Source organism: Bos javanicus, chromosome 1 (assembly GCF_032452875.1).
Source record: "Bos javanicus breed banteng chromosome 1, ARS-OSU_banteng_1.0, whole genome shotgun sequence".
NCBI classification, from domain to species: Eukaryota; Metazoa; Chordata; class Mammalia; order Artiodactyla; family Bovidae; genus Bos; species Bos javanicus.
In genome coordinates this window covers 26,458,198-26,472,665 of record NC_083868.1, presented here as the reverse complement: position 1 = coordinate 26,472,665, position 14,468 = coordinate 26,458,198, and the positions used below count along the sequence as shown (strand labels likewise).

Here is a 14,468-nt window from a genome sequence, read left to right as displayed (position 1 = left end):
GAGGAAAGGCCATCGCCTTGGAAATGGAATGTGAGATTAAATTCTAAATTTTATACATACTAGTCATGGGAACGTTGGCAAGGTCTTTAAGTCCTCTGAATTTCAATATCCTCATCTGTTAAAACAATAATAACATAAATACCCTGGAATGCTGTTGTGAGAATTAAATAAGCTAACATTGTATAATACTTAGCTGGAAAGTAGGTGCTCAACCAATTAGTTAATTATAGTATTTTTTCGTAATCCTTCATTTTTAATGCTTTCTATTTGTGTTAATAAAACATGTTTATTGAAGTGTCTCAGTTCATTGGAATAAAAAGCACTAAACTTTTTTCTTCAAATAACTATCATGCCACCCTAACCACTGTGCTATACTGAACTTCCCTTTTTCTCTCTGTAGCAGGTCTGCAAATTAGATCTTGACCAGAAACTATATGGGTTTGTTTGTATGCTTTCTTTTAATATATTACTCGATCTTATTAATTTTAAAACTGTAATGACACACTTCCAGATTTTTTTGCAGACTGAACATGTCTGTAGCCATGGTGACATGGAGTAAGTAGTGTGTTCCGTTTTTAATCACTTTCTGTCTTGCTCTTCCCAGTCAATTCTCTTAAGTGCTCAGGTAAGGATGAGGGTACATAAAAAGAGTAAAGTGGACAAGGATCCAGTCTTCTTCTTGGTCAGCCCTAATGACTGTTCTGTCTCATCTTGCTCTATGAGTATCATAAGGATGGTGAGGGAAGGCGGCTGGCACCAGCTTCCATTGATGAATCACTCTATCCTGGACAACATCTATAGACGTGTGTAGTCCTTGAACAATTTAGCCACATCTTCAGGTAGACTACCAGTCAGTGGCATTCATACTCTATCTCTGCTGGTCTCCCAAGCCATAAGGGCACCAGAGAACACTAAACCCTAATCTCACCTACCCTCCTGCACTAGTGCTTAGACTGGCAGGCTTGTTTTTCTTTTGTTGTTTTGTTTTAATATTACTGGAGTATAATTACTTTACAATGTTCTGTTAGTTTCTGCGGTACACTAAAGTGAATCAGCCATGTGTATACATATATCCCCTCCTGCTTGAGCCTCCCTCCTCCACCCCCAGTGCACCCCTCTTGGGCATGCCAGAGCACCAAGCTGAGGTCTCTGTGCTATACAGCAGCTTCCCACTAGCTCTTTACACCTGGTAGTATAAATGTATCTATGCTGTTCTCCCAATTCATGCCACTCTCCCCTCACCCCACTGCGTCCACGTCTGTTCTCTACATATGCATCTCTATCCCTGCCCTGCAAATCATTCTGCTGTACCATTTTCCTAGATTTCGTGTATATGCATTAATATATAATATTTTTATCTTTCTGACTTACTTGACTCTGTATGACAGACTCTGGATCCATCCACATCTCTACAAATGTTCCAACTTCATTCACTTTTATGCCTGAGGAATATTGCATTATATATATTTACCATATCTTCTTTATCCATTCATCTGGCAGTGGACATTTAGGTTACTTTCACATCCTGGCAATTGTAAACAGTGCTGCAGTGAACACTGGGGTACATGTGACTCTATCCTCTTTATTCTCAGGAGTTCAGAGTTTGATGAAGTGTTGTCATGACCTTTCGAAAAGAGATTTCCCTTCTATTACCTTTTTAACCTTGCTTAGAGGAGGGCATAGCAACCCATTCCAGTATGCTTGCCGGGAGAATCCCACAGACAGAGGAGCCTGGAGGGTTATAGTCTATAGCGTTGCAAACAGTTGTACATGACTGAAGCAACTCAGCATGCAACCTCATTTAGACAGCTCTTGGTAACCTTGCCATAGTCCATAGGGTCGCAAAGAGTCAGACATGACTTAGCAACTGAACAGCAGCAAGAGCACTGACTGACACTGTTGAGCACATCACTAGGTAGTCCTCCAGGTGGGAATCACTATATGCATTCCCTGTTTTTCAGGCACTTTCCCAATTAGGAGTTAATCACTTGGCATTCTTCCCACTTGGGAATAACTTCCTCCCACAAACCTTGCTTTCCACTGTCTAAGTGCTCTCTGCCTTCTTAGTCATCTTCTGTTCACTGTGTTTGATGGTGCAGGAGGGGAGAGGAAAGACTGCTTTTAACTGAGGTTCTCTAGATCTGTGGAGAGATGGCGGAAACCAGTGACTGTTAACTCTGTGAACTTAAATCCAGAGCACCAAGAAAAATACCTGTAAACATTTTGTTAAACAGATAGGAGGAATAATGGTAAAAGTCATATACTTGAAAATAGCTAATAATATCTATAAGTGAGCAATTTGGAGAAAAATTACTCTTGGCTGTTTCTTTAACAGAATAAAATCTAAAGGAAATTGTATCATATGCTCAATGCATAATATTTTAATCCTATAAAATTCTACTCTCTATAGTCAAAATGAGTATGTCCATTCACTTGCAGTGGTAGGAGTGACCATGAAGGAAAGGGAAGGGAACATGTTTATACGTTTATGGAGCAGCCTGTATCAGAACTAATGTCTACTGTCTTTGGTCATTATAAGCTGTCAGTAATATTCCATATAGAGCATGCGTGCATGCTCAGTCATGTCTGACTCTTTGCAACCTCATGGACTGTAACTTACCAGGTTCCTCTATCCATGGGATTTTCTAGGCAAGAATACTAGAGTGGGTTGCCATTTCCTCCTCCAGGGGATCTTCCCCACCCAGGGATGGAGCTGGTGTCTGTTGTGTCTCCTGCATTGAGCCAGCGGGTTCTTTACCAAATGTACCACCTGGGAAGCCCCAGGATTCCATATGCTTTAGGACAAATACATAGGTGTCAATTTCAAAATAGGTATTGCTTACCACTTTTTTTCACCCCTTTTTAACTAAGCATAACTGAACAGGGAGGCCTGGTGTGCTGCAGTCCATGGGGTGATGAAGAGTTGGATGTGACTTGGAGACTGAACAACAACAACTCAAAAGATAAAACATAAGGAGACTTATGCATAGATGAGTCTATTTCTATTAAGCTTGAATCAAAAGGTAGCCCAGCTTTCTTAAAAGTACCTCTGGTATTGAGATAAATTTCTTACAACTCAAAAATAGTACTTTAAGCATACCCTGATTTCCCATTGCTTTTCCTGAACAAATGAGCTCCATGGAAGCTAGTGAATTTAATGGCAACTCACTCCAGTATTCTTGCCTGGAAAATCCTATGGACAGAGGAGCCTGGTGGGCTACAGCCATAGGATGGCAAGAGTGGGACAAGACTTGGCGACTAAACTACCACTGTGTGGATTTCTGGGTTAGTTTACACTTTTGTGTCCTAAGTAATGAGCTAAGCCATACCTGTTTATTCATTTTCCTACAGACGGCAGCCGGTGAGCCCACCTCCACCTCCAAGGCCGATTTCCCCACCCCACACCTACGGCTACATTTCAGGACCCCTTGTCTCAGATATGGATACGGATGCGCCAGAAGAGGAAGAAGACGAAGCCGACATGGAAGTAGCCAAGATGCAGACCAGGAGGCTTTTGTTACGTGGGCTGGAGCAGACCCCTGCCTCCAGTGTCGGGGACCTGGAGAGCTCTGTCACCGGGTCCATGATCAATGGTTGGGGCTCTGCCTCAGAGGAGGACAACATTTCCAGCGGACGCTCCAGCGTTAGTTCTTCTGATGGCTCTTTTTTCACTGATGCCGATTTTGCCCAGGCGGTCGCAGCAGCAGCGGAGTATGCTGGTCTGAAAGTGGCCCGGCGCCAAATGCAGGATGCTGCTGGTAAGTTGTACACTTCTCACCAAGCTGGAAGAGGAAAAAAAAAAGAGAATTCTATGTGTATTTGTCAGTTGCTGATTATCTCCATAATCTTATGTCCTATATGAAATACAACTGTCACCACCCTGGTTTTGACTGCGGAGTTTCCCAGATGACTCAGACAATAAAGAATCCACCTGCAATGAGGGAGACCTGGGTTCGATCCCTGGGTTGGGAAGATCCCCTGCAGAAGGGCATGGCAACCCACTCCAGTGTTCTTGCCTGGCAAATCCCCAGGGACAGAGGAGCCTGGTGGGCTACAATCAGTGGGATCGCACAGAGTCCAACAGGACTGAACCACTAAGCACAGCACAGCAAGGAGACCAAGGTCCAAGATTGTGAAGTATCATGCCTACTCCCTTTTTCTTGACAAGACTTTTTAAATCTTCTATTTTATTTAATAAATCATATGAAGTCTTCACTCTTAAGATAGTCTTAGCAAATATAAGTGCAACTTCTTTTGGAATGCCTGTGATCAATTGAGATTGTGTTATATATATATTTTTTAAGATGTAAAAGGTCACCAAAATAAAATTAATTGAGGTAGTTCACTCATCCCATGTAATTAGAAATTATCTGGGAGAAATAGATAAGTGTCTGGGGGGACACTCAACTGTTAGAAAGTGGGCTATTTCTCCTTAACCCCCATTCTTTTCATGCCTCTCAATTAGAATACTAATTTAATTGAGAAAATATAAAGATATTTATAATATATATACTTTTGCAAGCATAAGTATGTTCTATGCTTAAACTAAACATTGTTAATCTAATAATTTGGAGAGCAAGTTAATCTAAATGCTTAAATATTTTTTCTATTTCCCCTTTTATTGCTAGTAGCCTGTTTTTAATTACTATATATCCATTCTTATGTTTTAATTCTCTTATACTTATTTCCTACTCCCATCTTTGTTTAGAAAGTAAATAGTATGAGAAAAAAATTTTAAGTATATATTTTTCACATGATTTTAATTTCTGTAAAATGGAATATATATATTCCTATACATGTTCAATATATGTGATATTTCTGGTAACTAAAAATATACAAATAGAATAAAAATAATGTGATCAATAAGAAAGAGAGACATTTCTGAGAAAGTAAAGATTATCACAGCAGATCAATAGTTGTTATCTTATTTAATTTTTTCTTAGCTTAGTAACTATCACATTGTTGCAATTATTTTCCATGTTCCAAAAGAATTTTCCATGGTCTCTTTAGATGTTGAATTGGTCATTATTTCTTATCATTGTAGAATATAGTCAAAGAAAATTTAACTCACTTCATAAAGCTTTTTTTCTATATATTATTAATCAAGAATATGTTATAGGAAAAAAATATGTCCAATATCTCTCAAACTATTATTGTAGAATGCATACTTATTTTAGCCAGGCCTACACTTGAAGATATTAAACCGGTTTTCATTTTTTTCCCCTAGGAGCTGCTGCGTATAATAAAATAATATGCAAACCAATCTATGGTTCCTAATAAATAACATCTGACTTTATATATAGCTTTTGTTTCTCCTTATTTTTGAATCTTCTATAAAAAAATAAGTACATGAAATTAAGCATCTCAAACTACTGCTTTCATATTGTTTTATGGGTGTTTTTCAGTTCATTGAATCAACGAGACATAGAAATAATTTTGAAAATTCATCTGTAAACGACCTCATGCCTCAGGGTCTATGAGCAGTAGATAGCCTTAGACAATAGAATGAGAAATGGGTTCAGTCTCAGCCCTAATTCTCTTTTTTCATGGTTATGTAACTTTAATTGTAGTAGTCTCCATCATAGCTAAAGAGATTTTGGTTTAATATTTCATTGTATTGTAATTTAGTAGCTCTTCTGACTTTCATTTAGCTCATGATTATAATGAATGAAACATGCATTGGAGTCTGCCTATTAAAATGTTCTTTTCCTGAAAGGGTGCTGCTTATCATATAGCTTGAAGTTAATATGAATGAATAATCCAATCACATTGTTTCTCACTAGGCCACATTAATATCTATTATTTAATGCTTCAGTTATCACCTGTAAATGTGTTGATTTTACTTTCTATGACTGCTACTGTTTATAGCCAGAACACATGTTGTCTTGGTCTCTCTGAAGTTTCTTGTCATACAACAGAAAGTTCTGCATTTGAATCTCTGGAATTTCAAGAAACCAAAATAACAAAGATCAAGGATAGGGCCAATAGATCTCCATTGCCATTATGGATTAAATATTTTGTGCTGCTGTACTATGTCTCTGTAAGAAAGCCAGAGAATTTGAGAGCACAGCAGTGTACCATGTCTGAGTATCAGATTCATTTATCACCTGTGAATATTATCCCTCCAAGATCAAAATAATGAAAAACTACTTACACCAGCACCAAAAAACATAAAAGTCTCTGAGGGGGTGACTTTAAATATCCAGAAGAAGCAAATAAATATCTTTTAAGAGAACAGGGGTGTGAGTAGTTTTGGCCGGTCTAGGTATGTGAGCTAGCTAAATTTTAGGCCACCATAAGAAAAAATGCCTGAGAATGTACTCAAATTTAGGAATATGTCTTCAGAAAAGAGCACAAACATATTCAATTAAAATAAGGGACATGTTTTGTACTGTTTATTCTTAGAACATGGACTTTTTAAGGGCTCTGGCTATTCCTTTTGAGAAAGAAACAGACATTGGATATATTATGTTAAAATTTAATTAACAGTTTTGTTTAACAATAACAATTTAGTGATGGTAGCTGCAAAAATATTTACAATGTTTTTCTTTAATGCCTAGGTATTAAGAACTTTAGCAGAATAAAAGTACCAAGGTTTATTAAAAAAAAAGACTATGAAATACTTTTAGGTTATTTTTTCCGGTGGATAGCTCAAGCAGCATAACAAAAATCCTGTTGTTTACTAGGATAAGTTTAGTCTCTCAGTCGTGTCTGACTCTTTGCAACCCATGGATCATAGCCTGCCAGGCTCCTCTGTCCATGGGATTTTTCAGGCAAGAATCTTCCTGACCCAGGAACTGAACCCACATCTCCTGTGTCTCCTTCACTGCAGACAGATTCTTTACCTGCTGAGCCACTGAGGAAGATCCCTTGGAAGAGGGCATGGCAACCCACTCCAATATTCTTGCTTGGAAAATTCCATGGACAGAGGAGCTTGGCGGGCTACAGTCCATAGGGTTGCACAGAGTCAGACACGACTGAAGCAACTCAGCATAGTTTACTAAAATCATTTATTTAAGGTGTTTTTTTTTAAAATAGGGATATTTCTAGTTTTAATGTTTTATTTTGATTATTACTGTTAAACTTTATTGTTGAGTTTGGCTCTGATATTTTTTCTCAGGCCGCCGCCATTTTCATGCATCCCAGTGCCCCAGACCCACAAGTCCTGTTTCTACAGACAGCAACGTGAGTGCTGCTGTAGTACAGAAGGCCAGACCAGCCAAGAAACAAAAACACCAGCCAGGACATCTGCGCAGAGAAGCCTACACAGATGGTAAGTCCATTGAAATGGATGAAAACATTTATGAATTTCGCCTCTTTACCCTGGCTCTCTCTGACTTGAAAATGCGTCCACTGACATTAGAAATTACATTAAAAATTCATTAACAGTAAGCCTCATATTACTTAGAGGAATGATCAACTTCCATATCTTGTCAGGCATCTCAAGTCCCTGCAGTTTTCTAGTAAGTGAGTTAGTTAGGAAGTTAAAACAAAGGATAATACTTTTAATATTCTTAAAAGGTCAGTATATAGTTTAAACGAGTAGATATTGCTGTAGTTGAAGTAATGGCATGGGATTAATCTTCATCACTGATAACTCTTCCACAATGTCCTCACTTTTTTTTTTCCTTGGAGAATTTTGCATTCAAATAGAAGACAATAAACTCATTTGAATAGAAGACAATAAACTCATTTGAATATAAAGTCTAACTATAGTGGTGTTACTCACAGTTTGTGCACCAAAAGGCAAATGGAATCATCTTCCTTCATGCCTTCACATACAGTCTCCACTGTCCCTGAAGAGGCGAGGTTTGTATTCTAGAGGGAGCACAGGTGAATATCGCAAGCATTGTGATGTTGTCTAGAGAAAGCCTTTAATGAAAGTGCCTCAGGTGGCCCGGCATTTATTAAACCGCCACCTTCTCATTTTATAAAACAACCTCAAGGGCTTTGTTGGAAATTCATGTAAGATAAATGCTCTCAGGCTCACCCATCTTGTCAAGTTTGCTAAATTTACTAAAGGGGTGGGGGGAAGAAGGTTGTCACAGGGACCGTTCCCACCTCCTGGTCCCCTCCAACCACAATCTGATTAGAACTTTCATTACCAGTCAGCAGTTTTTCAAAAAGGGCATCATTTGCCATTATCATATGAAAGCCTAATATTATAGATCCTTATCCAAGGTTACAAGGAGGGTTTTCTGAGGCACTTCTCCCCATGATTCCTGCCATTTGACAGAAAAAATTTAATACAAAGCTCACAGCGTGATGAGCACAAGTAATTTTGCAATGAGTGGCTATCCATGCTATTATCTGTACTTTATTCAGAGTATTTTCTCTCACTAGCATCTATCTGATATTAGACTGCATTAAATACTGGCATGACACAGCACACCTGGGCCTCCTGGATCCTGCCTGGGACTCCTTTGTCAGGGAAACTGAGCTGTCAGAATATTATCTCATTCTGAAGGGTGATTATAATGGCTTTGAGCATGTTTGCCTCTGTGAAGGGATGAAAACTAGGTATAAATCCCCAAACTCTATTGGCAGTTTTACATTTATGGGACCCCTATAATGGCATTTTACAAGTTTTATAGCTGTTCTATCAGTTTTTATTATCTAGAAGAGACTGCTCCTAAGAGAAAAACTGGTCAAACATCAAACCTTGATGTGACTGCATCTAGGTTGAATACATCAGGGAGAAAATCTGGCCTAAAGCTTTGTGTAACTCTTTCTACTTCTTATTTATACTTATTTTGAGGGGCTTCTGGCATTGAGTGATGCTTTTAAAAATGCTTTAAATAATGTAAACATTTCAGTTAGAGGGCATAGCATTGCGGTTATAAATTATAATATGCTTGAAAATTGTGATCTGTGTTCATCACCCCATGTTCTGTAGCATTTATTTCAGTGTTTAATAATTAAATATAAATTCTAACTAATCCCTGAAAAATAGCTATTAAATTGAATGATGAAGCAGCCAAGTTATTTTTAATTTCAGAAATACTAAAGAAATATGTTAAAATATTTGTAAATACAAAAAGCCATATTAATATGAAATATTATTTAAATTTCTAAATGTTCATTTTACATGTGATTATACAGAATAGTCATAATATACACCACAATGTAGAAGCCAGTAATTATTTTCTCTAAGTCACAAAAATAGACAAAATGGTTAAACACTAGCTTTAACTTCCTCTTAGCGTTTTGATAACCATCTGTCATTGAGTTATGCTTATTTTACTAACAAGTCTTGAATTTGATTCTGGATGTTTTCTGATTTGGTAAAGAAAAAAATAAAACTATGTACTATTTTGTACGTTTCCATAAGGCATCTTGAATAACTGAAATCTTTTCTTCATAATGTGTCAAATAAAAAATGCATGGACTCTTGGTAGTAGTGGTTATAGTATGGAAAGAAAAGTCATTTTATCAGAAATCATTTTCTTGGTTTTGAAAAAAATTCATAATCCATTTCATGAAGAATCTCTATGGCAAATACAATTTTTTTAAATTATTAAAGAAGAAAGAGGGGAGGGAGGAGAATGAACTTAAGGAGCTGCCAGTTGTGAAAATGAGAAACATATCAATAAGACATGGAGAGGTTTTTTTCATTTTTGGATTTTGATGATTGAATCAATTATGATGGATGCGTTTGATTATTGTCAATAGATTTCTTATGTGAACTGTTTTCAATATATGCTGTATCAGTCTTGAGCATGTAGCATCTTTACTTTATACATTTTGTTCAAATTATCAGTTTCCTTTACAGAATTTTTACGACCTCTATAAGGAAAAACTAAAAAAGAACCTAAACTGATAGATCTGTGTCTGAACTGATAAAAGAGTAATTTTTGATGATCCTTGTCACAATCCTTGGTAAGCCACCTTATCTAGATGGCTTCAGTTCAGTTCAGTCACTCAGTTGTACCTGACTCTTTGCAACTGCAGCAAGCCAGCCCTCCCTGTCCATCACCAACTCCCGGAGATTGCTCAAACTCATATCCATTGAGTCGGTGATCCTATCCAACCATCTCGTCCTCTGTCATCCCTTTCTCTTCCTGACCTCAATCTTTCCCAGCATCCCATCAGGGTCTTTTCCAATGAGTCAGTTCTTCACATCAAGCGGCCAAAGATTTGGAGCTTCACCTTCAGCACCAGTCCTTCCATTGAATATTCAGGACTGATCTCCTTTAGGATGGACTGATTTGATCTCCTTGCGGTCCAAGGGACTCTCAAGAGTCTTCTCCAACACCACAGTTCAAAAGCATCCATTCTTCGGTGCTCAGCTTTCTTTATGGTCCAACTCTCACATCCATACATGACTACTGGAAAAACCATAGGTGGTTTGAACAACAGAAATTTATTTCCTAACGGCCCTGGAGGCTAAAAGTTCAGGTTCATGAGGTTGGCAGGGTTGGTTGCTCCTGAAGCCTCTCTCCTTGGCTTATAGATGACCTCCTTCTCCCCATGTCTTCACTTGGTCTTCCCTCTGTGTATGTTATGTGCCGCCTTCTTTTAAGGACACCAGGCAGATGGGATCAGGGCCCACTCTAAGGACCTCACTGTAACTTAACTGCTTCTTTAAAGATCCTGTCTTCAAGTTACAAGTCACATTCTGAGGTGCTGGGGGTTAGGACTTCAACATATGAATTTTGGAGGGGACACAGTTGAGCCCATAACAGCCTACTAGTTCCTGGGCCTGTAGCCATACCTTGTGCTGTAGGTAAATGTTGGGTCTCATAGAAACCCAGGGAGTACTCATTGCAAAGTGACGGACTGCCTGCTGTAGAATACTGACAGGCAGAATCTAACTCTTTATTTATTTCATATTTGCTGCTTTCACCCAGATAAAGGGCAGGATTCAAATATATGAATATTGATCAGTCAGACTTTTGTTGAGTTAAAGCCAAGCATAAGTGCATTTTAGGACCTTCTAATAGATTTTTCCACCCCCTTTGCAACCCTTCCTGATTTGTTTACATACTTGACTTAAAAAACAAATCTACATCATTTCTACAGCTCTACTTTTCATAAGTTATAAATTCACCCTCTTTGGAATGATGTTGTTTTGACTTGATATATCATTAATTTCAAGGTCTTGGGACTTTTAACAGTTAGTAAACAGAGTCTGTAAATGGATCTCTGTAGTGAGTGAATGCTGGCAGAATTGTCTCCATGTTTATGCTTTTTTTGTATTACTTTACATGCATTATATTGGTATTTAGAGAGTCTTGTATAAAGAATGGTGTTTATACAATTGTATAAAGAAAGAGACTAAACATATATATGAGTTCCATGATCCCATTTTTTAAACCCAGTTTGAGCTATTTGCGGTATGAATTACCTGAAACTACTATTTGTTATTTTATGAAATATAAAATTGTTTATACTATGATAATCCCTGATTTGACTCAGTGTTTATTTTGTGATACCTAAAAAAATATTTGGTAATCTGTTTATATTAGAAATTACACCTACCATCATTCCCCTCTGTTAATTATATACAGTGGCAATTATATACAGTAAGTTTGAACTCTTAAAATTACCATCAGATTCTCTTCTTTTTCTACCTGTATTATAGATAGCATCTATATAGAGCATCTGGGGATTTTGTCTTGAGTCATAGATTCCCAAGACTTTGTATGATCTTATGATACTGGTAATCATCAGCTTTGATATCCAATCAGCCCAGATATTTTATGATTTGATGATCAGATCAGAGCAGATCAGTCACTCAGTCATGTCCGACTCTTTGCGACCCCATGAATCGCAGCATGCCAGGCCTCCCTGTCCATCACCAATTCCCAGAGTTCACTCAGACTCACGTCCATCGAGTCAGTGATGCCACCCAGCCATCTCATCCTCTGTCGTCCCCTTCTTCTCTTTCCCCCAATCCCTCCCAGCATCAGAGTCTTTTCCAATGAGTCAACTCTTCGCATGAGGTGGCCAAAGTACTGGAGTTTCAGCTTTAGCATCATTCCTTCCAAAGAAATCCCAGGGCTGATCTCCTTCAGAATGGACTGGTTGGATCTCCTTGCAGTCCAGGGGACTCTCAAGAGTCTTCTCCAACACCACAGTTCAAAAGCATCAATTCTTTGGTGCTCAGCCTTCTTCACAGTCCAACTCTCACATCCATACATGACCACAGGAAAAACCATAGCCTTGACTAGACGAATCTTTGTTGGCAAAGTAATGTCTCTGCTTTTGAATATGCTGTCTAGGTTGGTCATAACTTTCCTTCCAAGGAGTAAACGTCTTTTAATTTCATGGCTGCAGTCACCATCTGTAGTGATTTTGGAGCCCAGAAAAATAAAGTCTGACACTGTTTCCACTGTTTCCCCATCTATTTCCCATGAAGTGGTGGGACCAGATTTCATGATCTTTGTTTTCTGAATGTTGAGCTTTAAGCCAACTTTTTCACTCTCCACTTTCACTTTCATCAAGAGGCTTTTTAGTTCTTTTATTTGATGATAGTGGCAGTCATCAGCTTCCTGATAAGCTGTATTTGTAATCCAGTCTGAGTTTGTAGCAAGGACATAGTGCAGAAATGAGTCTGCAGTCACTCAGTCCCTCTGCTTCCAGGTATATTCTGAATTAGACTTTTCTTCTCCTCATATTCCCAGTCACAGGCTCAGTCTGAACTTAGAATAGCTCAGCCTTGGGTCTCTTCACTTTAAGTCACTCAGTAGAATCTGTCTTTTCTATCTTTTGGGTTATTTTTAATAAATAAGTAGTCAATGACGGGGATCACGGCATCTGGTTCCATCGCTTCTTAGCAAATAGATGCGGGGACAATGGAAACAGTGACAAACTTTCTTTTCTTGGGCTCCAAAGTCACTGCAGACTGTGACTGCACCATAAAATTAAAAAACACTTGCTCTTTGGAAGGAAAGCTATGATCAACCTAGACAGGGTATTAAAAAGCAGAGACATTACTTTGCCAACCAAAGTCCTTATAGTCAAAGCTATGGTTTTTCCATAGTCATGTATGGATGCAAGAACTGGTGATAAAGAAGGCTGAGCGCCAAAGAACTGGTATTTTCGAACTATGGTGTTGGCAAAGACTCCTGAGAGTCCCTTGGACTGCAAAGAGATCAAACCAGTCAATCCTAAAGGAAATCAACCCTGAATATTCATTGGAAGGACTGATGCTGAAGGGGAAGTTCCAGTACTTTGGCCACCTGATGCAAAGAGCTGACTTATTGGAAAAGACCCTGATGCTGGGAAAGATTGAAGGCAGGAGGAGACGGGTACGACAAAGGATGACATGGTTAGATAGCATCACTGACTCAATGGACATGAGTTTGAGCAAACTCTGGGAGGTAGTGAAGGACAGGGAGGCCTGGTGTGCTGCAGTCTATGAGGTTGCAAAGATGGAAACCACTGAGAGACTGAACAACAACTATTTTAAAAATGTTGTTTTTAAAAAAATGTTGTTAAAGGAGGAAAATCATCACCAATGACAGTGACAGTTTATGTTTTAAGACAAAAAGCTTTTGATTTTCCTAGATTTACTTTATTTATTATTATTATTATTATTTATTTTATTTATTATTAGAGAACATGGTGAGCTAAGAGAATTAAGAACAACAGTATGCAAGTAACAGTCTGACCAGTTTTAATGATGCAGTCCTAAGTAAAACAGCTGCATGTAAGATGATATCTCAAAATTTATGCTTTCAGAGACCAATACAATGAATTCTAATGCCTTAGTTATATGACAGATAAAGTCAAAATAAAATTACTTTTAAAAACTCTTTATCTACTTAAGAGGTGGCAAGAATACACAGAAGAAACAAAAGAAAAATCATTCTTTAAAAAACTCATTTTTTAAAAGAAAAACTCATTCTTTCAAAAAAAACCACCAAGAATGAGAAACACTAGATTAAAACTGATGCTTGCTAGACCCCTTAATTTGCTATTATATTATGAATTTTCAAGGCACGATTTTAATATTCAAGAATTTTTTATGCTAGTGTATGTAAATAATAGTCACTGGACCATTGCCAATAATAGTAATATCTCTGGAAACAACTTAAATATTCCTCTGTTGGGATTTCCTATATAAATAATGATACATTCATAAAACAAAACAGTATACAAACTTTTCATCAGAAGAGGTAAAGCTATATGTTTATGTATGGAGATGTATACAACTACACATTTAGGTGAAAAAAATATATAATCATTCTATGTTATTAGGAAAGGAAGGCTGTCACCTTCTGGTGGGCAGACATGCATGCTCCAAAACCCCAGATATGGCCATTTTACATAGTTTCTAATGTGAATGGTATCCTTGGAATTATGCGACTCGGCAGCCTTGTTTTCTATGCATAAATAATTTCTGGGATGATCTATAAACATCCATTCAGACTAATTACCTCTGCATCAATATTGAGGATTTGAAATGAAGGTGAGGACATATGAAGGGTTATATTTCCAAGTTTTTATATACTTTAAAATTT

The 14,468-nt window shown here is 37.8% G+C and overlaps 1 protein-coding gene across 9 annotated transcripts in view; it reads left to right on the top strand.

The window, feature by feature from the left end:
• Nucleotides 1-14,468, top strand: part of ROBO1 (roundabout guidance receptor 1) — a 1,287,230-nt gene that overhangs the window by 1,261,181 nt on the left and 11,581 nt on the right. For all 9 annotated transcript variants that reach the window (XM_061430941.1, XM_061431116.1, XM_061430862.1 and 6 more), the window contains 2 exons: nt 3,352-3,758; nt 7,121-7,273. In XM_061430941.1, the coding sequence (XP_061286925.1) occupies nt 3,352-3,758; nt 7,121-7,273 (560 nt within the window). The remainder of the gene's footprint in view (nt 1-3,351; nt 3,759-7,120; nt 7,274-14,468) is intronic.